General features: G+C 30.3%; 2 protein-coding genes and 1 long non-coding RNA gene across 3 annotated transcripts; 1 reads left to right on the top strand and 2 right to left on the bottom strand.

Annotated features, from left to right (window-relative positions):
• Nucleotides 1-8,805: 8,805 nt before the first annotated feature.
• LOC132926152 (uncharacterized) lies at nucleotides 8,806-10,427 on the bottom strand (the record flags this gene model as incomplete). Its single annotated transcript, XM_060990489.1, has 6 exons — nucleotides 10,196-10,427; nucleotides 10,034-10,123; nucleotides 9,745-9,879; nucleotides 9,563-9,658; nucleotides 8,997-9,223; nucleotides 8,806-8,931 (listed from the first exon to the last, which is right to left on the bottom strand). Coding segments are annotated over exons 1-6 (738 nt in total), but the record flags the coding sequence as incomplete, so codon positions are not given.
• A 126-nt stretch (nucleotides 10,428-10,553) lies between these two features.
• Nucleotides 10,554-15,357, bottom strand: LOC132926725 (uncharacterized). Its single transcript, XR_009661511.1, has 3 exons — nucleotides 15,173-15,357; nucleotides 14,964-15,047; nucleotides 10,554-10,637 (listed from the first exon to the last, which is right to left on the bottom strand). It is a non-coding gene; the product is annotated as an uncharacterized LOC132926725 (long non-coding RNA).
• Nucleotides 15,358-17,895: 2,538 nt separating this feature from the next.
• Nucleotides 17,896-21,199, top strand: LOC132927988 (uncharacterized). The gene is made up of 3 exons (XM_060992535.1): nucleotides 17,896-20,653; nucleotides 20,709-20,932; nucleotides 21,032-21,199. Exons 1-3 carry the CDS (start codon nucleotides 18,109-18,111, stop codon nucleotides 21,188-21,190), a joined length of 2,928 nt encoding a protein of 975 aa, XP_060848518.1. The 5' UTR covers nucleotides 17,896-18,108; the 3' UTR covers nucleotides 21,191-21,199.
• Nucleotides 21,200-23,004: the final 1,805 nt, after the last annotated feature.

Below are 23,004 nucleotides of genomic sequence, written 5' to 3'. Positions count from 1 at the left end.
TGAACTTGACATCCGTATCGATGAGTTATGTCTCCGGATAGATGATATTGACTCTAGTACAACTACTAAACTTTCCCAATTTCAAACTAATATAAATCAAGATGTTATCGACACCCAAAATAAAATCTCTCTCAATCATCTAAACAATCAAGAGTCTCAAAAGTCCATTATCAATGCCCAAAAAACTATCAAAGACAATGTTCAAGCCCTCAATGATCAAGTATAGTTGAAGGACAAGATGCCCGATTAGCCGCACTCGAAAATAAAATCCAAAGTTCAACCTCACTCTCTTACCCACTTTCTCAAACAAGACCAAGAACCTCTTTCAGTAATATTTTAACATCAACTACTCTAGCAAATCCATTTCCACTTAAAGCATCCCTAACCAGTAATAACATAAGCTTTAACGTATCTCAGTAATATAACACACAACCATAACCATACTACATTATCCAGTACATCAAGTATCTCTCTCGATCCAACTAAACTACCCAATTACGACGGTAATCTATCCCCAGTACATCCAGAAGAGTTTATTGAACAAGAAGAACAATATTTTATTATACAACCACCTGTCCCTGGCCAAGTTAAAATTAATTTTATTAAATCAAAATTTGTTGATATTGCCCGCCTGTGGTACATCCGCACATCCCCCTTGTATTTATCAGGATTTTTATTATTTCGAAACCATTTCTGGTCCACCAATAAACAGAGTGAGATTCGTAACGACTTATATCGCCCATATTTCCACCGAGACAAAACCTCTATACAAAAACATGTTATGGATTAGATAAGTCGGGCCCGATTCTTACAACCACCAATAGATCAAGCCGAAATGGTTGACCAAATTATTTCTCACTTTTCTTTTAATATTTCTATTGCACTTCGAGGCCTTCGTATCACTACCACAAATGAACTCATACAACAATTATCATATTTAAAACAATCTCACACTCCGTCAAATAACAATTACAACCAACCCACTAATCTGTCTCTACAAAATCCTAATTCTTCTGGTCATCAAAATCGATACGCTCCCCGCAACAACAACCACTACAACCGCCAACCAAATAATAACTCACAAATGCCCCCCACTGACCAAGCTGTACCCCCTCAGGGAAACTAGCTCTGACCAGGCCTTCGAGGACCGGTACTGTGTCCCATTTAAATAGTCCTCACCTATCAATACTCTCACACCCATTAGACCTAAACAAAGAAATGATTTCTCCTCCCAGTTATCGTCCAGAAATCCAAATCAAACTCTTCAACGTCCATTACAATGCTTTCCTCGATTCAGGTGCCTCTGTACCCGCCAATTCCGAAAATCTTTTCAAAACTTTAAAAAATGATCCCGCCAAACATGAAATTCCGCTCTTCCCTCTCACTGGTATTTTACTTACAACAGCCCTACGCAACAAGTCAATTCAAGTCATGTTGAAATATACAATTAATATTAGTATGCATACATTGTAAGCACACGGGTGCACGTATCAATATATTATATATCATAGTTTAACTTTCTATTGTAATGTGAAACAATACTTATTAATACTACACACATAGGTATGGTTATGTGACGTCAATGACGCGTATATATAGGGCTCATTTTGTGTACAAGACTCACTCTCTCTGGGTCACTCTCGGACACTCTTGGACACGTTACGCTGTGTGTCTATATCTAGTTGTATGTTACATTTATATTATACTGTTATTATAATCATTAAGTCGTGTTATCATTTGTGTTAAATACCTCAATATTCAAGTTCACTTAGGCTTCAATTTCAACAGGTTATGGGCCCAGATACACATTCTGGGTTAAATTGCTTATTTGAAGTATGTATACATTTATCTTACACAACATAACACAGAAAACTACAACCAGTTGGAGAGTATTTTAATTTCAGGAACGGTATTGTATACGAGGTAATTTCGATAATCATTAAGTATACAGGATTCATCAGTCATGGAAGACTCGGTGAGGATTAAAAGGTATGGAAAACTGGCCATTATGGAAATTTCAAATAAGAGTCTATACTAACTTCAAGTGAAATGGGAAGTATTATATCTGGTGATTGGACCAAGTCAAGTTCAAAAATCACGAGGGCGTCGGAAAAGGAAACTGACGAGGAAGCCATATTACGTTAGCAGAACCAAATCAATACTTGGAAAAAGGCGGATAGTAAGATATTTTTTGATGTCAAAACGGTCCTCTCACATAACCAGTCCATTGATATTTCTTTGAGGTTTTCGATTCCAGGGTATATTTTGTATGTAAGTTATTGTAAAGTATTAACAACGGTACCTAATCCTGCCGGCAAAGAAATTTTTTCTACACATTCTTGTTGATATTTTCCATCTCCTATTTTTAAGAGTAGCTCAGAAAACTGTTCAGCAGTCTTGTCTCCTTTTAAATGTACTCGCATATTTTTGGTCAAAGAAAATTTTTCTATTTTAGGCCACAAATATGAAGACTTGATGCATGCTGCGATTTCATTAGCTCGAGTTCCTTTGGGTACGATTGGTAGAGTTTGTCGAAAATCTCCAACTAGCAGTACTGTGACTCCTCCCATTGATAAATTTGAATTCCTTAGATCCTTCAGACAGTTGTTTAAAGCCTCAAAGCCTTTCTTATGAGACATTGGACTTTCGTCCCAAACTATGCGCTTGAATTTTTTCAAAACATTTTCCATATTAGATTGTTTATTAATATTGCACGTTGGAATCTCGATGGTGTTCAGATTGAGTGGCAACTTGAAAGCCGAATGAGCAGTTTTTCATCCATGTAAAAGCGTAGCAGTAATTTCTGATAATGCAGCTGCAATTGCAATCCCATATGAGCTTCTTACTTTAGCCTAAAGTATATTGATTAAGTGGGTTTTACCAGTTCCACCAGGAGCGTCTACAAATATACATTTTCCTAAATTTAATTTGATACTATTTAAAGTTTGTTTGTAAACAAACCACTGTTCCTCAGTCAATGAGGGTTCATTTTGCAAAACAATTTCCTGTAAAACATTTAAATCATAGCTTGTTTATTTTAAATATTCTCTATTTTCTAAAAGTCCACCAGATCTTGTAGGAGTGGACAAACCATATTCTTTTAAGTTATTTCCACCTAGATTCAAAATAAAGTCTTCAATTAATACCAAACACTTATAATAAAGTTCACTTTTTGTTATCTTATTTTCTAGATGCTGTCTATAATATTGTCGCCGAATATCGTCTGAAAAATCGTCCTTATACTTAGTCCAAAGACTTGAAGCATCTGAGGGATGGCAAATATTAATATTACACTGAAAAGTTCTCGCATTTTATTAGGTGAACGACATAATGCAGCTTCTTCTAAAGCAAAATCCCACTGATTGTCATCTTCTAATAATCAAAGTGCTTTACATGTGGCCTGGAATGTCGGATACTCTATATTGTTCACAGTCTTCAAAAATGAATACGATGTTGGAGCTTTTACGTAATGAAGAAGAAGACGAAGATGGTAACATTCAACATTGTTTGGGTGGATTGTATAAACTCTACCCAAAGCTGTATCTTTCTTAACCCTTGGCCAACCTTCGACATTCTGGCCTTGTTTACGTTTAACGAAATTCTTATTTTTCCACACATAATACGAAGCAACTTGTGGATAAAGCAATATTCTTGCAAAATTATCGGTTTGACATATCTGGAAAAAAGCCTAAAGAGTTGTCGTTGGTGGATTTTCTATTCTTTCGGCAACATTATTTGCTGTGGAGTAGACACATTGTCCATTTTCTAGGTGAACATCAAGATGAGTAATAGCTGGATACCTATCGTATATATGAAAACCTAACATTTTCCAAGCTGCTTCGGAACTACTGATATACCTGCCACTTTCATATATTTTTATTTCATCTGTATTGTCAGTTTTTCCTAAACCAAACGCTGCATGATCACTACCTTTTGTGACATATTTTATAGACTTGATTGAACTGGTTATTTCTACATTTATATGAGCACTAAAAGTACGCAATAACACAGGGTTATATGGAACAACCCACCTGTTATCTAAATCAATTGACTTAATACTCACTTTAAACCTCCATCGTTTGTTGATCGCCTTCTATATTTTGTACAGCCATCTTCACCTCTGAGTTTCTTGAATGAGCGTAACTGGATAACATTTGCTGCAGAGACTTTCTTAAGGTGTTACGTGTTTCTTAAGTTACGAATAAATCTGAGCTGCCATAGTTTCGAACGTACGTCAGTGCATCTTGGGCTCATTTATGTATATATCGTGAGCCTCCTGTAAAAAATGATGGCAATACAACTAATTTTCCAAGTTAATCTGCATCAACATCTTGTCATCCAACGGCATCATTTAAATGAATATATTTATCTGCTCTAAGCTTATTTTGATGATTTCTGATGAAATTTAATCTTTCATTCTCTATTTTTGCGTACATATCTACTAAATATTGGTTGAACAATGGACCATAACGAAGCAAATGATTATCCAGTTCTTTCCTTACCATAATTTTGTGTGAAAAAAAATTAGCAGCAGATACAGTTTTATCTGTAAGAGGAAATTTTGTAGTTGCATCCGTCTGAGAAATATCTATTGAGTATCCATCTTCTCCATAACAAAACATTAAAGGGTATTGAAGTGCGTCGTAGGATCTATGTAATTCACTTATCCGTTGTAATCGATTATCGTGGCTTTGAATAATAATATCACGTTTTTCAAACTGCTGCCCAACTATAACTAAAGCTACTTCATTAGTAGTTGCAGCATTGTAACAGCCTTTGTGTCCATAAGCAGGTTTTTTATCAGCGTGAATAACCACACGAAAATTAGCATTATTTTTTGACTTGCATTATCTATTGTGGTTTTTAACTCTCGAATATACTTATTTTCAGTATGCAGCATATTTTGTAGCTGTTTGACTAATGCTTGTTTAACTTCTGGATAAAAAGGGCATCTAAGTTGAACTTCTTTTACATCTTCGCCAACAAAATATATTTGTAAAAATTTTGGGTTTTCCTGAGTATTTGAAATCAAACAGCCGTACAAATGGTAGACTTGGCTTTGCACTTTAAATGTTAGCATAAAACCTTCTTCAACAATCTGTTTAGCACCAAACGAAGTCATTTGAAAACAACTATTATATTTCCTAGTACGATTAATGAAATGATCATGATCAGGATGGTCTCCCTCAAGTAAACTGTGTAATGGTTCTGGGGGCGGCTGTAAGGGATCGAGTTGTGTTTTATCTATATTACAGCTCATACCAGGAGTTTCACCTTTCCACTTGTGAGCGTTACAAAAATTACATTTTTGGTTCATAGTGCCAATGTTATTTTTATAATCAATTGTGGGATTATATGCTAGACTAGATAATTTCTTAATTTTCCATTTCCGTAAATTAATTTTAGTCAGAAACCCTAAAGTTCCTTGATGTTTGATTGCTTTGTACTTTGTTATAGCTTTCTTAACTTGGTTGATTCGAGTTTTATCTGTATATCTAGCACGGCGACGCTTCTTACTTTTTTTATTAATTTTATTTTTTATTTTTCTTACTATTTTCTGTGACACTAATTTTACTTAAAATAGATAATTCGCCCTCTGAAGTAGTAATTAAATTTACTGCAACATTATGAATATTAGGAATAAATAAATAAACATCAAAATGACCACTATTAATATTTCTAGTTAGACGCAATCTTTTTACTGGGAATGTATCTAAACCAAATTTAGCATAAAGATAATTATTATAATAAATTTGAAATGAAAATGGGAAAATATTTCCAGCTGCAACCAATTCGCAATAACCACCGTAGACAGTAGGATTGACCATTTCACGAACATAAGCCTCAGCAGTGGAAAAGTTGTCACCATTTGAATTGTAAGACATAGTAATAAAGTTATTCCAATTATCAGACACATACGAAACAATTGTATTTCGGATCTCCTGACATATTTCATGAGTGTTAAACAAATGAAATGATATTGAACGGAAAAGGCAGGCACCATCACCGATAATTGGTACAACTATTTGAGGTGGTAACATTCCATTGACAAAAATGTCTTCAATCGATGACATTTTTAAAAAAAATATTCAAAAAATTAAATTGAATAAATATAATATTTTAAATAATTTTCCAACGTGTTCCGGGTAATCTTTATACATAAAATGTGATATACCTACGTATAATGTGGAGGCTCAAGATTTATTTTTCACTAAAAATTACGTATTATAATAATAGATATATTGGTCAATATTTTACGTCATAAGTTTAGCGGTTGCAGCCGAGCTATATATTACTAAAACACATACAATGTAGGTATGATGAATAATGTAATAAAAATATATAACGTATTGTAATAATAGGTATATATGTGTGTTAATATTTTATGTCATATATTTAGCGGTTGAATGAACGAATTAGTAGAGCAGTGAGACTCGTGAGTAAGTCAGTAGACAAATGAACTGTCGTAAAGACCGTGAATAGTGTAAATGATATAGGAAACGCCGCAACGGCATGGTGGATCGTAACACGTTTATCGCATATCGCTAAGAAATGTATTATTATTGTTCGATAATGCATTATGTGTTTAATTTGTAGTCGGTGTTTTGGGAAGCCATAAATATACGGAAAATAATCGAACCGTCATATTACAGAATTCTTCAGTCAAGTTACGGACCGTCAGATTACGGGAAAAAAAATAACATAAACTGTCAGATTACGGACTGTCAAGTTGAAGAATTAAAAAAACTACGGACCGTAATATGACGGAAAGTAATACACCAAACCGTTAAATTACGGAAATTGAAAATTATAACATTATATAACATTATTTTATTAACCTCAGCGTCTTGATTTTCCATTTTAATATTTTATACAATGTAATATTTATATTTTTTAATAAAAATAAAAATAAAACGTAATATTGTAATATATCACAGAACATAGCGACATATCAAACATGAACTATGATACAGATTACATGTTAAATTGGTGGAGTGGTGGGAGGTTTATTAGGAGCCGCGATGGCACGGTTTAAAATTTCGCGACTCGGGCAGTTGGACCCCGTGATAACAACCAGATTTATTATCACAAAATTTTCAAAATTTAAAATTTAAAATTTCGAAATTTAGTATCATTTGCTGGCCTATAAAATATATAAAATATTGTATTCAACTTTACAGCTTAGTGGCTTCTAGAGTCTAGAACTTAAAAATTGAAAATAATTAAATATTTATTATTTGTTCAATGTAGTATGTACTAATGTACTTGTCAGTATATTATAATTTACAATTTACTTTATCTGTAGTGTATAGGTATTACTTTAATTATTAAAATTTTATAAATTATTTATAAAATTACTTGAATAAAATATTATATCGTTTAAAAACTATACAATGTGACAGTTATTTTAATTATTTCTTATAAAAATCATGTAAACTAAGCTTTGATAGGATGTGAAACCTCTGGGTCCATAAGTTAAATACACTTTAGCTATCCTTATTACCTTGCCACCTAGATCACAAGGAAAACCTGCCAATCAGATTAAACCTTATGGTTGTGTCATTGATTATAAATAATAATAAATACTATACAATTGTATATAAGTATTTATGATCAATATTCATTTTGAAGTTTATAATGATTTTAAAAGTAATTTTATATTGTATTATACAAATAAAAATATTATTTATAGTTCTAATGGTACTGTAGTAAATGATATAAGTCTCATAACATATTATTTATGCATATGACACTTTCGGCTTATCAATAAATTCAAGTAGTAGCTTCCCAGATAGCAAAAATAGATTTTTTTATCATTTATTTGATATTATGTTTCGTATGATATCATTCGATAAATATATTATTTTTCTTTATAATTTTTGTTGAAAAAATGTTTAAAAAATGATTATAAAATGACGGTTGGCCGCGAGTTTTACATTAATAAAATATTACCAAAATAATAATTATGAAATAATAAAATTGTAATATCATTATATTATTTTCAAAAAATAATTATTTAACAATACATTTTAGTTGTATTTAAAACGTTAAATATTAAATAATAATAAAACAATACCATTGTAATATTGATTAAATATTATTTTCATGTTATTAATATATAAAAAAAATTGAATTATATTCTGTTAATATTATAATAATATATCAATAATATTAAATGTAATTATATTTTTCTTAATTTATACTTAAAGTTTCTCTTCAGTATTTTAATCATTTTATAAATAAAAATATTTATGACCTAAAAAGAATGTATAAGTGTGTTATAAGAAGTTCAAGTATAATTTTGCTAAAGCTCCTTGTTATAGTCCTAACCACTCTCCTCGTCGTCATTTCATTTCCCACACATTTTGATCGATGATTATTGGCATTATAATTAGTGCCTTGGATTTTATAGTTAAATAAATGTTCATAATCATAATATATATACATATAGAGTATATTCTTTAAACATAATATTTAATTAAAATACAAATATAAAATTTTAATTGCATATTTTACAATTAGAAATCATATCAAATATTTAAATTGACAATTTTTTTTAAATTAAAATTCAGAAGGTTCTGTCTTATTATTTCTGAATTTGGCCCCAGCAATGAATACTTTGATCGGTGTCTCCACATCAATTGAATTGAAGTTTTGAAATTTGTTAATTTTTTTAATAGAGTCTATAATCAAAATATAATGTTAAAAACAAACAATTAATAATTCTATATGATTTAACATCTATTTTAAGTGATTTTTATTTTTCTCACCAAAAATAAATGAACAACATTTCAAAGTATAAAATACTTTTTTTTTTTTCTGGCCTTTGAAACTATATTGTTCTAATAGTTGGTCTTTAAACATATATCGCATGATGGAACGTACTGTGCTTGGTAGAGTTCCACGCACCAAACGAGATAATTCTGAAATCTAAAAATATTTATATACAATAATATCCTACAAATTTATAATATTAAATTATATTAATTTTATACCAATTTTTTGTTAAATGCTGTATCTAGAAGTTTTTTTTCAAAGATTTCCAATTCTTCCTCATTTGATAGAGGTAGTGAAAATATTAAACCATTCTCCAAATCATCATTGAAAACTTCTTTGAAACCTTTGTTTAAAAGTGCATTCTCGAGACTTTCAATCCTTTCTACTAACCCTTTTATTTCATACCATGTATTTAATGTTGTTCGATTGATTTTGGTTAAAATATCTAAATAATTAAAAAATATAAACATAAATGTCAAAGTATATTTTATTTTAATTATAATAAGACTTTCTATTTAATAAATGTATGTGAATTTACTTTAAATACTGTAGACTATAGTATTTGTTTAAATGATCTTCAAGGGACTTAGAGAATTAGATCATTAAATCCAGATACACGTATGAGGTATAAAGCCAGATATAAAGCCGTTAACTAAGTACATATCTATGAATTTTTATCCAGAATATTGTTATATACTGAAGGTGTTTTATTGTTTTTAACTTATTTAAGATATGAAAATTAAAAAAGAAATATAATATTATCATTTTAAGTTATTGTACTTACCATTATTAGAATGCGGAATAGAATTACTGACTGTTACTTTGAATGGCGATGATGAAGTTGTTATTATCTTCTCTACTTCATCAAAATTGATTGCATCTAAAACAAATTAGTATAAAATAAATATTTTGTATATCTTCAAATTATGTAGGAAAGAAATTTCAATACCATATCAACTAACTTACTAGACATTTTAGGTTTTGGGCTCAGAGATTTGCATTTGTTCATTGTACTAAAGTCTAGTTTTCTCTTAAATGATGTACCAGGAAAAGTTTGTGGAAGATCTTTAGAGATTAATTTTTGCTTAGAAGGTGGTGTTTCTGTAAAATAAAAATATAACTATTATTTGAATGATTTAATTACAAAGAATAATTTTTAAATTTGGATTAACAATAATTATCTGTTATAAGAATATAATATATTATATAAAATAAATACAAAACTAATAAAAATATTACAAAAAAATTGTATTACCATGTATTATAGTATTTTTCTCACAAATAACATTTTTAGAATAGCCTGGATCTTTTTCTGAACTGTCTTCTTCTTCATCGATAGATGAAGCTAAAAAATATATCAAGTATAGGTAAATTAAATGGTATATATAAACAAAAAAAAAACATAAATAAAAATTACTTGGGCTTTCTAAAGAACTGGTGTTCCACTTAAGTTTCTCTTTAATTTTTAAATTATTTTTCATAACCTTTTTCTTGGTTTTTTGGAACCGTGTGAGTCTTTCCTCATAAGTTTCACTTGAAGACGAAATATTTGAAGTATCTTCAGATGCTTTTGCTTTTTGTTTAGCTATAATATAGTCATCTGTAATATAAATAAAAAAATTAACTTCACAGTCACAAAAATATTTTCAATTTATATTACCTAAATCATTACACATTTTTTTGGCTGGTAAGTAGTTAAAATCAAATTTATTTGGAGGAATTCTTCGTTTTATAAAATGTGCTGCATTTTTTTTTGGCCATGCATAATTAGTTTTGTGGACCCAAAACGATGGTACAACTTCAACAGTATTGTCATTAATAAAATTAATAACTGACCACATGATTGTAAGATTTGTGCACTGTAAGAATTAAGTGTGAATTAAAGGAAAAGCAACTAAATTATTATCTGAAGGTAATACAATCAATTTTTTTTTTATATTGTTAATGGAATAACAGACTAATGTATCACTCAATTTGTCAACAATATAGATATCTAACTCTGTAGATTTAATAGGTTTATCGAACAATATACTTGTGTCCTCAAATTGCCTACAAATTAAATGTATTGAACTTTTGTGTTCAACTATATTAAAAACTTTAACAATTTTATTATTATTAGTTAAAAGATATCTATCGGCTTGAATGTGTGTTTTAATAGTATATTTCTCCATCTTAAGTGTTGTATACTGCAAACCTTCCATATTTTCTATAAGTGGTCCGCTACTATGAAGGCCAGTACATTTAAATAGTTTTTCTTCTTTTTGAGAATTTGATTTTAGTGCATGAATTTCATTAAACCTTTTAATAACTTGAATGAGGGGTTTATCTGGTTTCCTTATAAGGTTTTTAAGAGTACTCATATAGTTCTCAAATGGAAATGTCGAACAATTATCCAATGCACCAAATTTAATATAATCATCACATAAATGAGTTAATCCATGCACATTGTGAGATATGAGATGACGACCATACAAAATTTCAAAGTTCTTTACAAAATTACTCAACAATTTTTGTGCTATACTAAGATGACAACCATAATCAGGGCTCAATAAGATAATCATCGCCAAACTCAAATTAAATAAGTGTGTCCAATGTTTATTAGATAATACTGGTTTAGTAACAGTACAACCTAAATAAATTATAAACATACGTAATTCTGTAGATTTCCAACGATTAATGAGTTCTAGGCTTCTTGGTTTTCTAGCCATTTCACAGGGTATGTTAGTTTTTAAGCTTACCAATGCCTTTGATATTTCTTTTATTTTCCATGATGCATAACGTATTGGAATTGGCCCCTTTACCCATAATAAAATTAATTTTCTGACAACACCTAAACACACTAAATGTTGGTAGTCTAGAGAAAAATCATTGACACAATTAAAGTTTGTTAAAGTACTTAAAATAGAAATGTTTCCAATATGATGCTCTTCTTTGGATTGAGTAATATAATTCTGATGAGTTCTTTTATGAGGCTGTCTATCTGGTGATGTGTATGGAAAACATATTCGGTTAAGCAAGTATTCTCCTTCATGCTCACACCTTGAGCATGAAAAGAAACCAGAATGTCCTTTGATTTTTAATAAGAAAGATTTGGCAGGTGCGTCACAACATAAAGTATGGATTTCAATTTTAAAAACTTTGTTATCAATTTCTATACCATTGCTTATTAAATCATTTGCTTCCTCGACAAAATATTTTAAAAAATTATTGCTGTCTAAAGGTTTTTCTTTCCCATAATAAATGCCTATTGGAAACACATCACTTTTAGGGCGTATATAAGCCAATATTGGCCAAAATTGTTCTGGGCTACTTTTAAATAACGGGAGGCCATCCACACCAGCAACAATTTGGATAACTGACATATTATCATTTTGTAATAGACTACTAGGAATATTTCTTTTTATTCCAGTAGATAGACCAAAATGATAATACTCTCCGGGTTCGACTTTGTGCAAATTAGAAACATCTATTGGTTTGGAATGCAAAATAGTTCTTGAATCTTTAGGTATTGATTGAAAACATTTATGTTGTTGTAAAACACTTAATAAACCATTAAGAGCAATATGACTTATTTTGTATTTAATAGCCCATTCTCCAATGAATGATAAAAATGCTTGATCAGATTTAATATTATCATTTAATGAAATTGAAACACTACTTTCATCTGATGAATACCAATTATTATAACTAACATCTGAATCAAAACTAATATTTAAATTATTTTGTACATCAGAATTGGTATCAAAAGAGAAATTAGTTTCTGGTATATCAATCACACTATCAGATAAAGGCATAAATGTACAGTCATTAAGATTTAAATTTAGATTGGACATAGAAGGAACATTTTGAGTATCATTAGATGATAACAGTGGTATGCTATTCAGTTCTTCTTCAACTCTTCTCCTTTTAGACCGAATACTCAAGTTGGACTTTTTATGAAATGACATGGTTTCTATTGATAAAAAGAAAATAGACCTTAAGTACTTGAACCACTAAAAAGGTTACAGTAGATATAAATAAAACCAAATTTTTAAGTTATACGTTTCAAATAAAAAATAATAATTAGCCTAGCTATATTATGATGATGGTACTTGGGCGGTCTCTGACCAAGATAAAGCAAACATATTTATGAAACACTTAGAAAATACCTTCCAACCGCATTATAATATTCTATCACCCAGCAAAATCCAAGAAGTTGAAAGCTTTCTCAACTCTCCACTACAGATGTCCCTTCCTCCTCGAGCCTTCTCCCCTGGTGAAGTTTACTTTAATATTAAAAAGCTCCCAGGAAAAAAATCCCCTGGATTTGATCTAATAACTGCAGAAGTAATCAGAAACCTACCTAAAAAATCTATCTTATTCCTAACACAAATCTACAACGCAATGCTCAGACTATCTTATTTCCCTATTCTCTGGAAATATTCTACTATAATTCTCATATTAAAACCCAAAAAACCCCCGGACACCCCGACTTCGTACAGACCAATCAGTCTTCTCCCAATACTTTCCAAGTTATTCGAAAAACTGCTATTAAAACGTATTCTACCTATTGTCGACACTGCAAAAATTTTACCTAACTCGCAATTTGGCTTTCGCAATAGTCACTCCACCATCCACCAAGTCCACAGGTTGGTGGACAAAATCTCCTATGCTCTGGAAGAGAAACTCTATTGCACTGGTGCGTTTCTAGATGTCTCCCAGGCCTTCGACCGCGTCTGGCATGCTGGTCTTTTATATAAACTTAAGATTCTTCTCCCTAGTCACTACTATTTAATCCTTAAATCCTATTTAGAAGACCGGCACTTCTCAGTGCGAGTAGGCTCCACCTTTTCTGTTCCCACTTTAATTAATGCAGGCGTACCTCAAGGTGCAGTCACAGCTCCCCTTCTATTTAACATATATATATCTGATCAACCTTCTTCCATCCATACTCTTGTTGGTGACTTTGCCGACGACAAAGCTATCTTAGCCTCTAGTTCTGATCCTCATTTAGCCTCCAGCTATGTTCAAGACCACCTACACCTTCTCCAAGCCTGGTACAAGGAATGGGGAGTTAAAATGAACGAATCTAAATCAATCCACTGTACTTTTACGCTCCGGCAAGGAGTATGCCAGACCCTCCTCCTTAACAACCAACCTCTCCCTACTGCCCAGTGTGTACGCTACCTTGGAGTCAACATTGACCGTCGACTTACCTGGTCAGCTCACATTAAAAATAAAACTCGAACACTTAATGATCGTTTTCGCCTTCTTCGGCCGTTCCTAACTTCCAAAAATATTAAGTTACCTACTAAATTACTGCTGTATAAACTACTACTCAGACCCATCTGGTCTTACGGTTTGCAGTTATGGGGCTCAGCCAAAGTATCAAATACAAACCGTATACAAAGGTTTCAATCCAAAGTCCTTCGCGTCATCTCTAAAGCTCCCTTCTATGTTTCAAATAATACCCTTCATTCTGACTTCAATTTACCCACCGTCACTGAACTAGCCAAGCTCCACTATAAACGATTCAATAAAAAGTTAACACATCATTCTAATCCCCTTATCGTCCAACTATCATCTGCAACTCTTCCAGGAAATCCACACAAAAGACTAAAAAGGCAATGGTGTCGTGACCTGCTTATATAATATTAAAAAAAAAAAAAAAAAAAAAAAAAAAAAAAAAAAAAAAAAAATGTATATTTATATATGTATGATGTTTGCTACTTATAAGTTATAACTACTATGTACTCATTGTAATATCGTTACTTTTATTATTATTTTAGGATTAAAACTTTAAATTATATCATGCTGAAGTACCTCCGATGGGTGGTCTCTTCCCTCTGTCTTTCTCTGTCTACTGTTCTATTTTATCACTTAAGCTTATTGTTCATTAATTGTAACAGATTGCGTAATATAAAATTTTGTTAAAAAAAAAAAAAAAAAAAGCCTAGCTATATGAATAAATTGCTTTTATTTTTTTAACATTATATTTAATATTCATGCCATATTAAATTTAAATGTAAGTACACTGTATACATTTCCTATACGAATGATTTTTTATGAAATTTAACTTTAATAGTTAAAATTACAATTTTATTTTTAAATATAAAATCATATCTATATTATTTTATTGGGATTGATGTGTGCATAACATAAAAAATTGACACTTAGACATTAAAAATTAATAAATAAGTACTTACCACAAGTTAAATTGTACGGCTTGACACGAGTCAGTACACAACGTACGAAATACAAATTGAACAGAACGACTGATGAAATTCTACCTTAAAATAGTTAATATTACAATTTTATTTTTAAATATAAAATCATATGTGTTTTATTGGGATTGATGTGTGCATAATATAAAAATTGACACTTAGACATTAAAAATTAATAAATAAGTACTTACCACAAGTTAAATTGTACGGCTTGACACGATTACAAATTATAATTTCAATTACACGAATTGAACAGAACGACTGATGAAATAACCATCAAACGATAATATTATTAAATATTATAATTATTATAATATTATATTTTAATAAGTAAAATATCACCAATAATGTGACGAACACGGAAAATATTGTTGACTCGTAGACAAGAGACAAGACGTGTACGAAATAACGCTTCAAAATAACTACAAAAATAATCTTATCCCACATTTGTTATCCGTTATCGGTCAATAATATTTTGTTCTGTGGTCAAATATAGCAAGCGGGTAGGTAGTGGTGCGCCGTGCGATGGCTTTGGTAGATCTTTTTGGAAAAACTATTTATAAATTATAAATATAATACATAATAACTAATAAGAAATAATAATGACGTCATTGAACATGAACAAATAAAATTATTATTATACTATTTTGTGGTGTATGGACGTATGGTACATAATAGCTACAGTCGTAGATTACTTATAATTTATATAACAAAAATATTATTTGTCTTTAATATGTTTCAGTAACGAGTAACGTAATAATTCGTAGTTACTATAGTTGACATTTTTGTAAATATAATTATAATTAGGTATAAAATATTAGAGAAAAAATTAAAGAAATAAGTTAAGTATATTATATATATATATATATATATATATATATATAATGATAATATAATATAATCGGCTTTCAAAAATATGTTAGTAGAATCACAGTGAATCACCGTGCCTGACGGGTTCACAATGTTCACGTCATGTAAGTCTACTTGCACGACGATGGCGCGTTTTGCTCGCCGATATGGCGCGTGTGAACTTAACTAAAAACCCGCGCGTACGATACGCGTCCATATGAAACAAGTCTAAGGCCGGGGCTATACATGAAGGATATCATACGCCGCATTTTCATCCGCGGCGGAAAATGCTGGTCGGCTTGCGTTTTGGCGGACGAACACCGGAATAATAAAAACGCTAACTCCTAATTTTCATTGTATTAAATTAGGATGGACTATACTGGTGACGAAAAATGTCGCGTTTATACCTACATTTTTAGATAATTTTGTACGTGGCGGAATACGCTCGACGGATACGCATTGTGGCTTGTATAGTGAGTCCGTAGGAAAAAAACAGTCTTCTTTTCTGATTGTTGCCCTCATGGATGTTTTTCCACATTCATGCCACCAGCTCGACAGCCCACCAAGATATCAACCTTACAAGGTCATAATCAGAAATTTGCACTGCATAACACTATAAATATCTGACGCATTCTTGGAGCGTCATTTGAGAGGGTCAACTTGGGAATTTGCCAGTGGCGGACTGGCAGATCGGGAGATCGGGAAATTTCCCGATGGGCCGGTCAAATAATCGAATTATGGGGCCGGACAATTTGGTTGTACAAGTAACTAATTACAATTTTTAGATTATAATAAGAGTTTATCAGTTTTTGGTAAATTTAAAATCTATAGAATATAACATAAATAATACGTCAATACGATAATAATCGTACCTTAAATATAAATTTGCTTTTCTAAGAAACATACGAAACATAAGGTATTTATATAAATATAAATTACGCTGCCGCCTGCCGGCCGCCGTCGCCGTGTTGTTTATAATATACGATAACGATATATTATTAATTCGATGTATTATTGTTTTTAGTTGTTATATAATTTAAAAATATACTGTTTTCGTCCGCGACTAACAACACTGTCGTCTGTGATATTATATAAAATATAAATATTACTTATTACCTAGTTCATTTGTATTTTGTACTATAACTTCAGCTTTTTAAAGGTAAGTCAAATCAATTTTTAAATAATATATTATTATAATTTATTGTAAAAAAAATAAAGTTATTGTTATAAGGCCTATACATTTTAATCTATATTCAATCATTATTAAAAATTGGTTAAATGGTTTAAAATATAATAGAATTATTAGTTTTAGAGGCCTATCCTGCTATCCCCTATTAGCTATTTGAATTTTGTACCCCAACGAGTGTTGTTGTTTTGTCGTTTTTAAATTGAATTCTTCTTAATTCATATTGTTACGGTTCCCTAAGACCACATATTTTATACTTTTCTATAGTATTTGAATAAAAATGCTGATAAAAACCAAGGCTCTGCATCCAAACGTAATATTTTTAGATTATTATTAATAAATAATAATTTAACTCTACCTTTTGTTATTTATGTTATATTGTTATTCAATTATAATTTATGTATCTTAATTATAACTATAATATAAAATATAATTTTATTTACATGATAAATTACTATTGAGTTATATTATATATTGAGGTTCTTCAGTAATAAAAAGAGAAAAACTTTAAAGTTTATATAGAAAATTTCAAATATTTTTTACTCTTAAGTGTTTTATTTAAAATTATGGATAACTAAACATTATAAATAGTAAATGTTCAATATGGTTTTATTTAACACTATAAAAAGTAAAAAGAATTATGATACCTATGTAGCTTTTTAGTTTTTGTACGTCACAGAAGGAAAATATACTTTTGTTCTGGTTGACGATTACCGATTAATAATATAAAAGAAATATACCAACCTATTGATAGCAAATAGGGTGGACATCAAAGTTACAAAATTTTACATTTGCATTTTTTTCTATTCACCCTATTTTATGGTATTTAATTATCGTTAATTAATTATTAGAAATAACTATATAGAAAGATATAATAGTGGCAGTTTTTGAAAATTCATATAACATTCAATTTTAATAATTAAGGCTTGAAAATTGAGTAGAGGGTTTTAGCGTTTTACTGTATTTTAATAATCCTCATTTAACTTTTGGTTACATCAAACATCCCTAATTGTTATATTTTGTAAAAATTTTAGAACCAAATATCTACCCTGCAAATTAAAAAATTAAAAAAATTATTTTAAGAGAGCAATCATGAATATTGATGAAACAAAAAAACGTAAAGGAGGCGCGGAAAAACAACGGGATAAGAAGGCGAAATTATTAAACAAAGAAGCAAAAAGATGTGGCAACTTAAGAGACATGTTTATTAAAAAAATAAATCATAATATGGCAATGAACGAAAACGTTCTGAACGAATCAGTTACCCTCAAAAATCCAACTTTATCAATGATGAACCCAAATACAAGTACAAATGAGTTAGAATGTGAGCAGACTTCAATACAACTTATATGTAGTACTGAAACAAAACTAGACGATAATGAAGGAAGTATTGTGGATTTCCCTAATATAGACGATCCAGAAAAAATTAACCCAAATATAAGTACAAATAAGTTAGAATGTGAGCAAACTTCAATAAAACTTATATGTAGTACTGAAACAAAACAAGACAATAATCAAGAAACTATTGTGGATTTCGAAAATGCAACAAACATTATTGACAAATTCAAAAAACCAGAGAAGTATGAAGTTGATGCATTTTTTAAATTTCATCCATACCAACCTACTATTAATATTCCATTTAATCCACAAAAAGCATATAAACGTACAGACGGGATACATCGAAAATGGTTGACTTTTTCTGAAGCTGAGAGTAAATTATTCTGTTCAGTATGCATTGCATTTTGTGCGTCAACAGATAGCAACCCATTTACTTTGGGCATGAACAGTTGGAAACATGTTTATCAACGTATCGCGGAACACGAGGATACATTTTGCCATGTTAAATCAGTGGATGCTTTTCTTTATCATGAGCATAGAGCAAATATTCCACACATGTTGTTTTCATCAGCCAGGGAAATTCGACGTAAAGAAGTTATGGAACGACACCGAGTACTAGAAAGAATAATTGAAACTATTAAGTGTATCGGAAAAAATTGTATGAGTTACAGATCTCATACAAATGAATCTTCATATACTTTAGAAAATAATAATGTGAGTCATGGCAACTTTTTAGAAATATTATGTTTAATATCAAAATTTGACGATGTTTTAAGGCATCATTTAGAAAACGTAATTAATAAAAGCAAAAACAGACTTGAATCAAATTCTAGTATAACTAAAGGCAGAGGAAATCTTATCACCTTCATTTCAAAAACTACAGTTACATATATCATACAAATACTTAAATCATTAATACAAGAAAAAATTGTAGCAAACATAAAAGAAGCAGGAATATACTCCATTCAAATTGACAGCACTCAAGATGTATCAGTTAAAGATCAGCTATCAATAATTATACGCTACGTAACAGATCGAGTTGAAGAGCATCTATTATCAATGGTGGAAAGTCATTCAGGCGAGGGACGCAATTTATTTGAATTAACTGAAAAAACGTTATTATTACATGATCTTGACATAGCTAATTGCATTTCAGATAGCACAGATGGTGCATCAAACATGCAAGGTCAGTATGCAGGATTCACTACATGGCTTGAAAATAAATCTCCAGGACATATCCATACATGGTGTTACGCACACGTGCTGAATTTAGTTATGAAAGATACTAGTGAGACTAATGTGCCCTCCATTAGTTTATTTGGTCTGATAAATAAATGTGCTGTATTTTTTCGTGAATCATATCGTAGAATGGACACCTGGGTTAATCAATTAGAAAAATGTCATTCAAAACAAAATTCATTAAAACGTTTGATCAAAGCAAATTCAACACGATGGTGGTCAAAGAGTAATGCACTTAATAGAATTTTTGGCCAGTATGGAAATTCAGATACAGCACTGTTTGTAGATTTAGTTCATTCATTATATTTAATATCGTCTTCAGAAAAATTTAATAAAAACACTAGATCTGATGCTTTGACATTACTTAACAGCTTAACTAAATTTGAGATTATAATAACAGCCAATATTTATTTAAAAATATTTCAAACAACCAATCCTTTGTCCAACTATTTACAAACGTCTGGACTAGATTTTATGCAAGCTCATCGTTTAGTACGGTCGTCGATTGATACATTAAAAAAACAATCCAGATGTTTTGAAGATATATATGAAACTGCTAAAACTTTCGCAGTCATTCAAAACAGAAAGTTAGAAGAAATGGATTCTGAAGTTGAGGTAGAAACATCATTTTCGCTCACTAGATATCGTGGTAAAAAAGATAAATATAAAACTAAAACTACTGATGAATTACCAACTGACGCAGCCCAACGATATAAAATAAGTGGTTTTAATTGCATAATGGATTCTATTATTTCAAGCTTACAGGAACGATTTACTAAGCACAAGGACTTGTACACCGACATGTCATTGTTTGACCCTCGAAATTTTCCAATGAAACCTGAAAGTATTTCAGGAAAAAATATTTTTAAAAAAATAACTCAGCTTATATGTCAGCATTTGAGTGAAAATGAAAAGTCAGAGTTCGGTGATGATGAATCTCGTATGACAGAACGTATTGAAGTTTTATTACGAGATGAGTTAATAGATTTTTCACAAAAATGGCCCAATATTAAGAAAACTATTCAAGATGAATATGAACACGAAAACCTCGATAATCCAGGTAAAATAATATACACTTAAGTATTCTGTAAATTAATAATTTATGGTTTTTATAGACAGTGGTGATGAAAATGATGAATCGGAGTCTGTAGTGAACGACGTATGCACTATAATTAAAAAGGAGTCTTGCAGAAATTGTTTGAGATGTTGTTTTACTTTATTACATAAGTATAATATGTATAGTAAAGCATATGTTATGCTATATAAAGCTTATAAAATATTATTAACTTTATCCATTACGCAAGTAGCTTGTGAACGATCCTTCTCAAAATTAAAGCAGGTACATTACATTTTTAAATAATAAAATAAATATAAATTTATTTATTGAATTTTGAATTGTTTATTATACTGTAAAAATGAATGCGATTTTATTTTTCAGGTGAAAACCGTTTATAGGAACAGTATGACACAGGACAACCTAGAAGCTTTTGTTTTAATGGCTACAGAAAAAAGTATTTTAAGTGATATACCATACCAAATTGTTATAGACCGTTTAGCCCAAAAAAGCAAAACACTCCATAAATTATTAATTCCTTGAGCTAATAAATAATCATTACCATGTATTTCTAAAATGTTTTATTTATCTTCTGTTAGTATTAATTATAATTTAAATATTCAACTGAGAAAATGTCTGGTATTTCAAACGTAAGTGCTGTAATAGTGTATTAGATTAGGCCTTAGACAATATGTCAATATAATGATTAAGTAGTTCCGGCAACGCCGTCGAAAAGACCTTAGACAATGGTTTATGGGCGATGGGCCGCTTGAAAAAAAATTCCCGGGCCGCTCTGAAGGAGCCAGTCCGCCCCTGGAATTTGCCCTAGTCTAACATTTACATCAACCTTAAGTCGGCACATTTAAAAATTGTAAGAAGTATTATTATTTTTAATTACTAAAGCCATTTTATAAATTATAATATTGAACATTGATTTGAGTCGGCAAATCAGTGTGTATACACACTGATTTGCAACTATAGTTGCACTAGTCAAACAAAAACTGAAATGACACTACTGTCTTGGAGTTAGGTCATTATTACCATATTATATAATAAATAAATATACCTATATAGTATTTTAGAAAATAATTATATTAAATCCTATTCAGTGGCGTGTCATACATGTGTGCGATGTGTGCAAATGCCACGGGCCCTCGGCTTGAGGGGCCCATTATTGCTCAACATTCCTTAAAAAAAAATAATTAAATAAATACAGTTATGTACGAAAAATTAAAACAATTGTTTTCAATTTCAAATGGTTCTCATTTTCTCAGTCTGATATCAGTATATCATTGTTATAAAATATAAATTTATGATGTATATCCAATATCCATATTATTTAGAATAAAAAGATGTAGGAGGGGGGCCTTTTTTAGTTTTGCACACAGGCCCGTTTTTGGTATAAACCGCCACTGATCCTATTCAATGATTTTATTTTTAAATGAAATTAATGTATTGTTAATAAAGCATCATTATCATTACGAAAATAAATTCATCTAGGATATATAAATAATCAGATTTAAATGATATTATGATATTTTTATCCCGATATTATTTTATAATTTCGTTTATGATGTCTTATATTAATACATTTAAAATATCATTTAAACAATTCATGTATAATAACATAATGATATTATATTCAGAATATTATTTTAATATTTTGATTATGACGTTAAATTATTAATATTTTCATAATATTATTTAAAAAAATCATAATTTGATATAATATAATTATTTATATTATAACATTATTTTTTTAATGAAGATATGATATTAATGAAATATTATCATTACGAAAATGCTATCTGGGTTTAATTACAATATAAAATAGCTAGTAAAATAAATAAAGTACAAAGAATAAAATATGTAACAACAAAACAATAATCAAAATAATCAAAATAATTAAAAGGTAAATAAATAATAGTGGTGATAATAATGGTAACAACATAAACAATGGTAACTATAGTGAATGGGTAACAAGTAGGAAGGATCACAAACGTATAGTGAGTTCATCGCACCATTTAGCGGCTGCCGGGATGCCCTCGTGCAATTTAGCTAATCCTTCTTCAAACTTCGTGTTATTAGTTATTAGTCGGACATTCCCCATTTATGGAGTAAGTAATTGCATCTTCCCTGCTCCACCCTGATGCGGTTGAGAGTTGTCCATTGGGCCCGTGTAAAATCCCAACCAGGTACTTTTATAGTTGGGTCAGATACAAGGGTTTTGTTACGAGTTTCTGCTATGCCCCATCGCTTTTTCCATAGCCCTTCTATGGACTCTTCGGGTACTTTATTACGCCAGATAGGGTACCTTGAGCTTAGCCTTATTGGAGGATGTTCCAAAATATTCTAGG

The sequence above is a fragment of the Rhopalosiphum padi genome, chromosome 3, assembly GCF_020882245.1.
Source record: "Rhopalosiphum padi isolate XX-2018 chromosome 3, ASM2088224v1, whole genome shotgun sequence".
Taxonomy (NCBI): Eukaryota; Metazoa; Arthropoda; class Insecta; order Hemiptera; family Aphididae; genus Rhopalosiphum; species Rhopalosiphum padi.
Note: the sequence above shows the minus strand (reverse complement) of the source record. Positions and strands in the feature narration are given on the sequence as shown.

Excerpts from the sequence above, each read along its gene's own strand:
- LOC132927988 (XM_060992535.1), top strand. The coding sequence starts at position 18,109 with ATGAATATTGATGAAACAAAAAAACGTAAAGGAGGCGCGGAAAAACAA. Across the intron at positions 20,654-20,708 it reads CGAAAACCTCGATAATCCAG|ACAGTGGTGATGAAAATGAT; the intron begins GTAAAATAATAT and ends TGGTTTTTATAG. Across the intron at positions 20,933-21,031 it reads CCTTCTCAAAATTAAAGCAG|GTGAAAACCGTTTATAGGAA; the intron begins GTACATTACATT and ends TTTATTTTTCAG.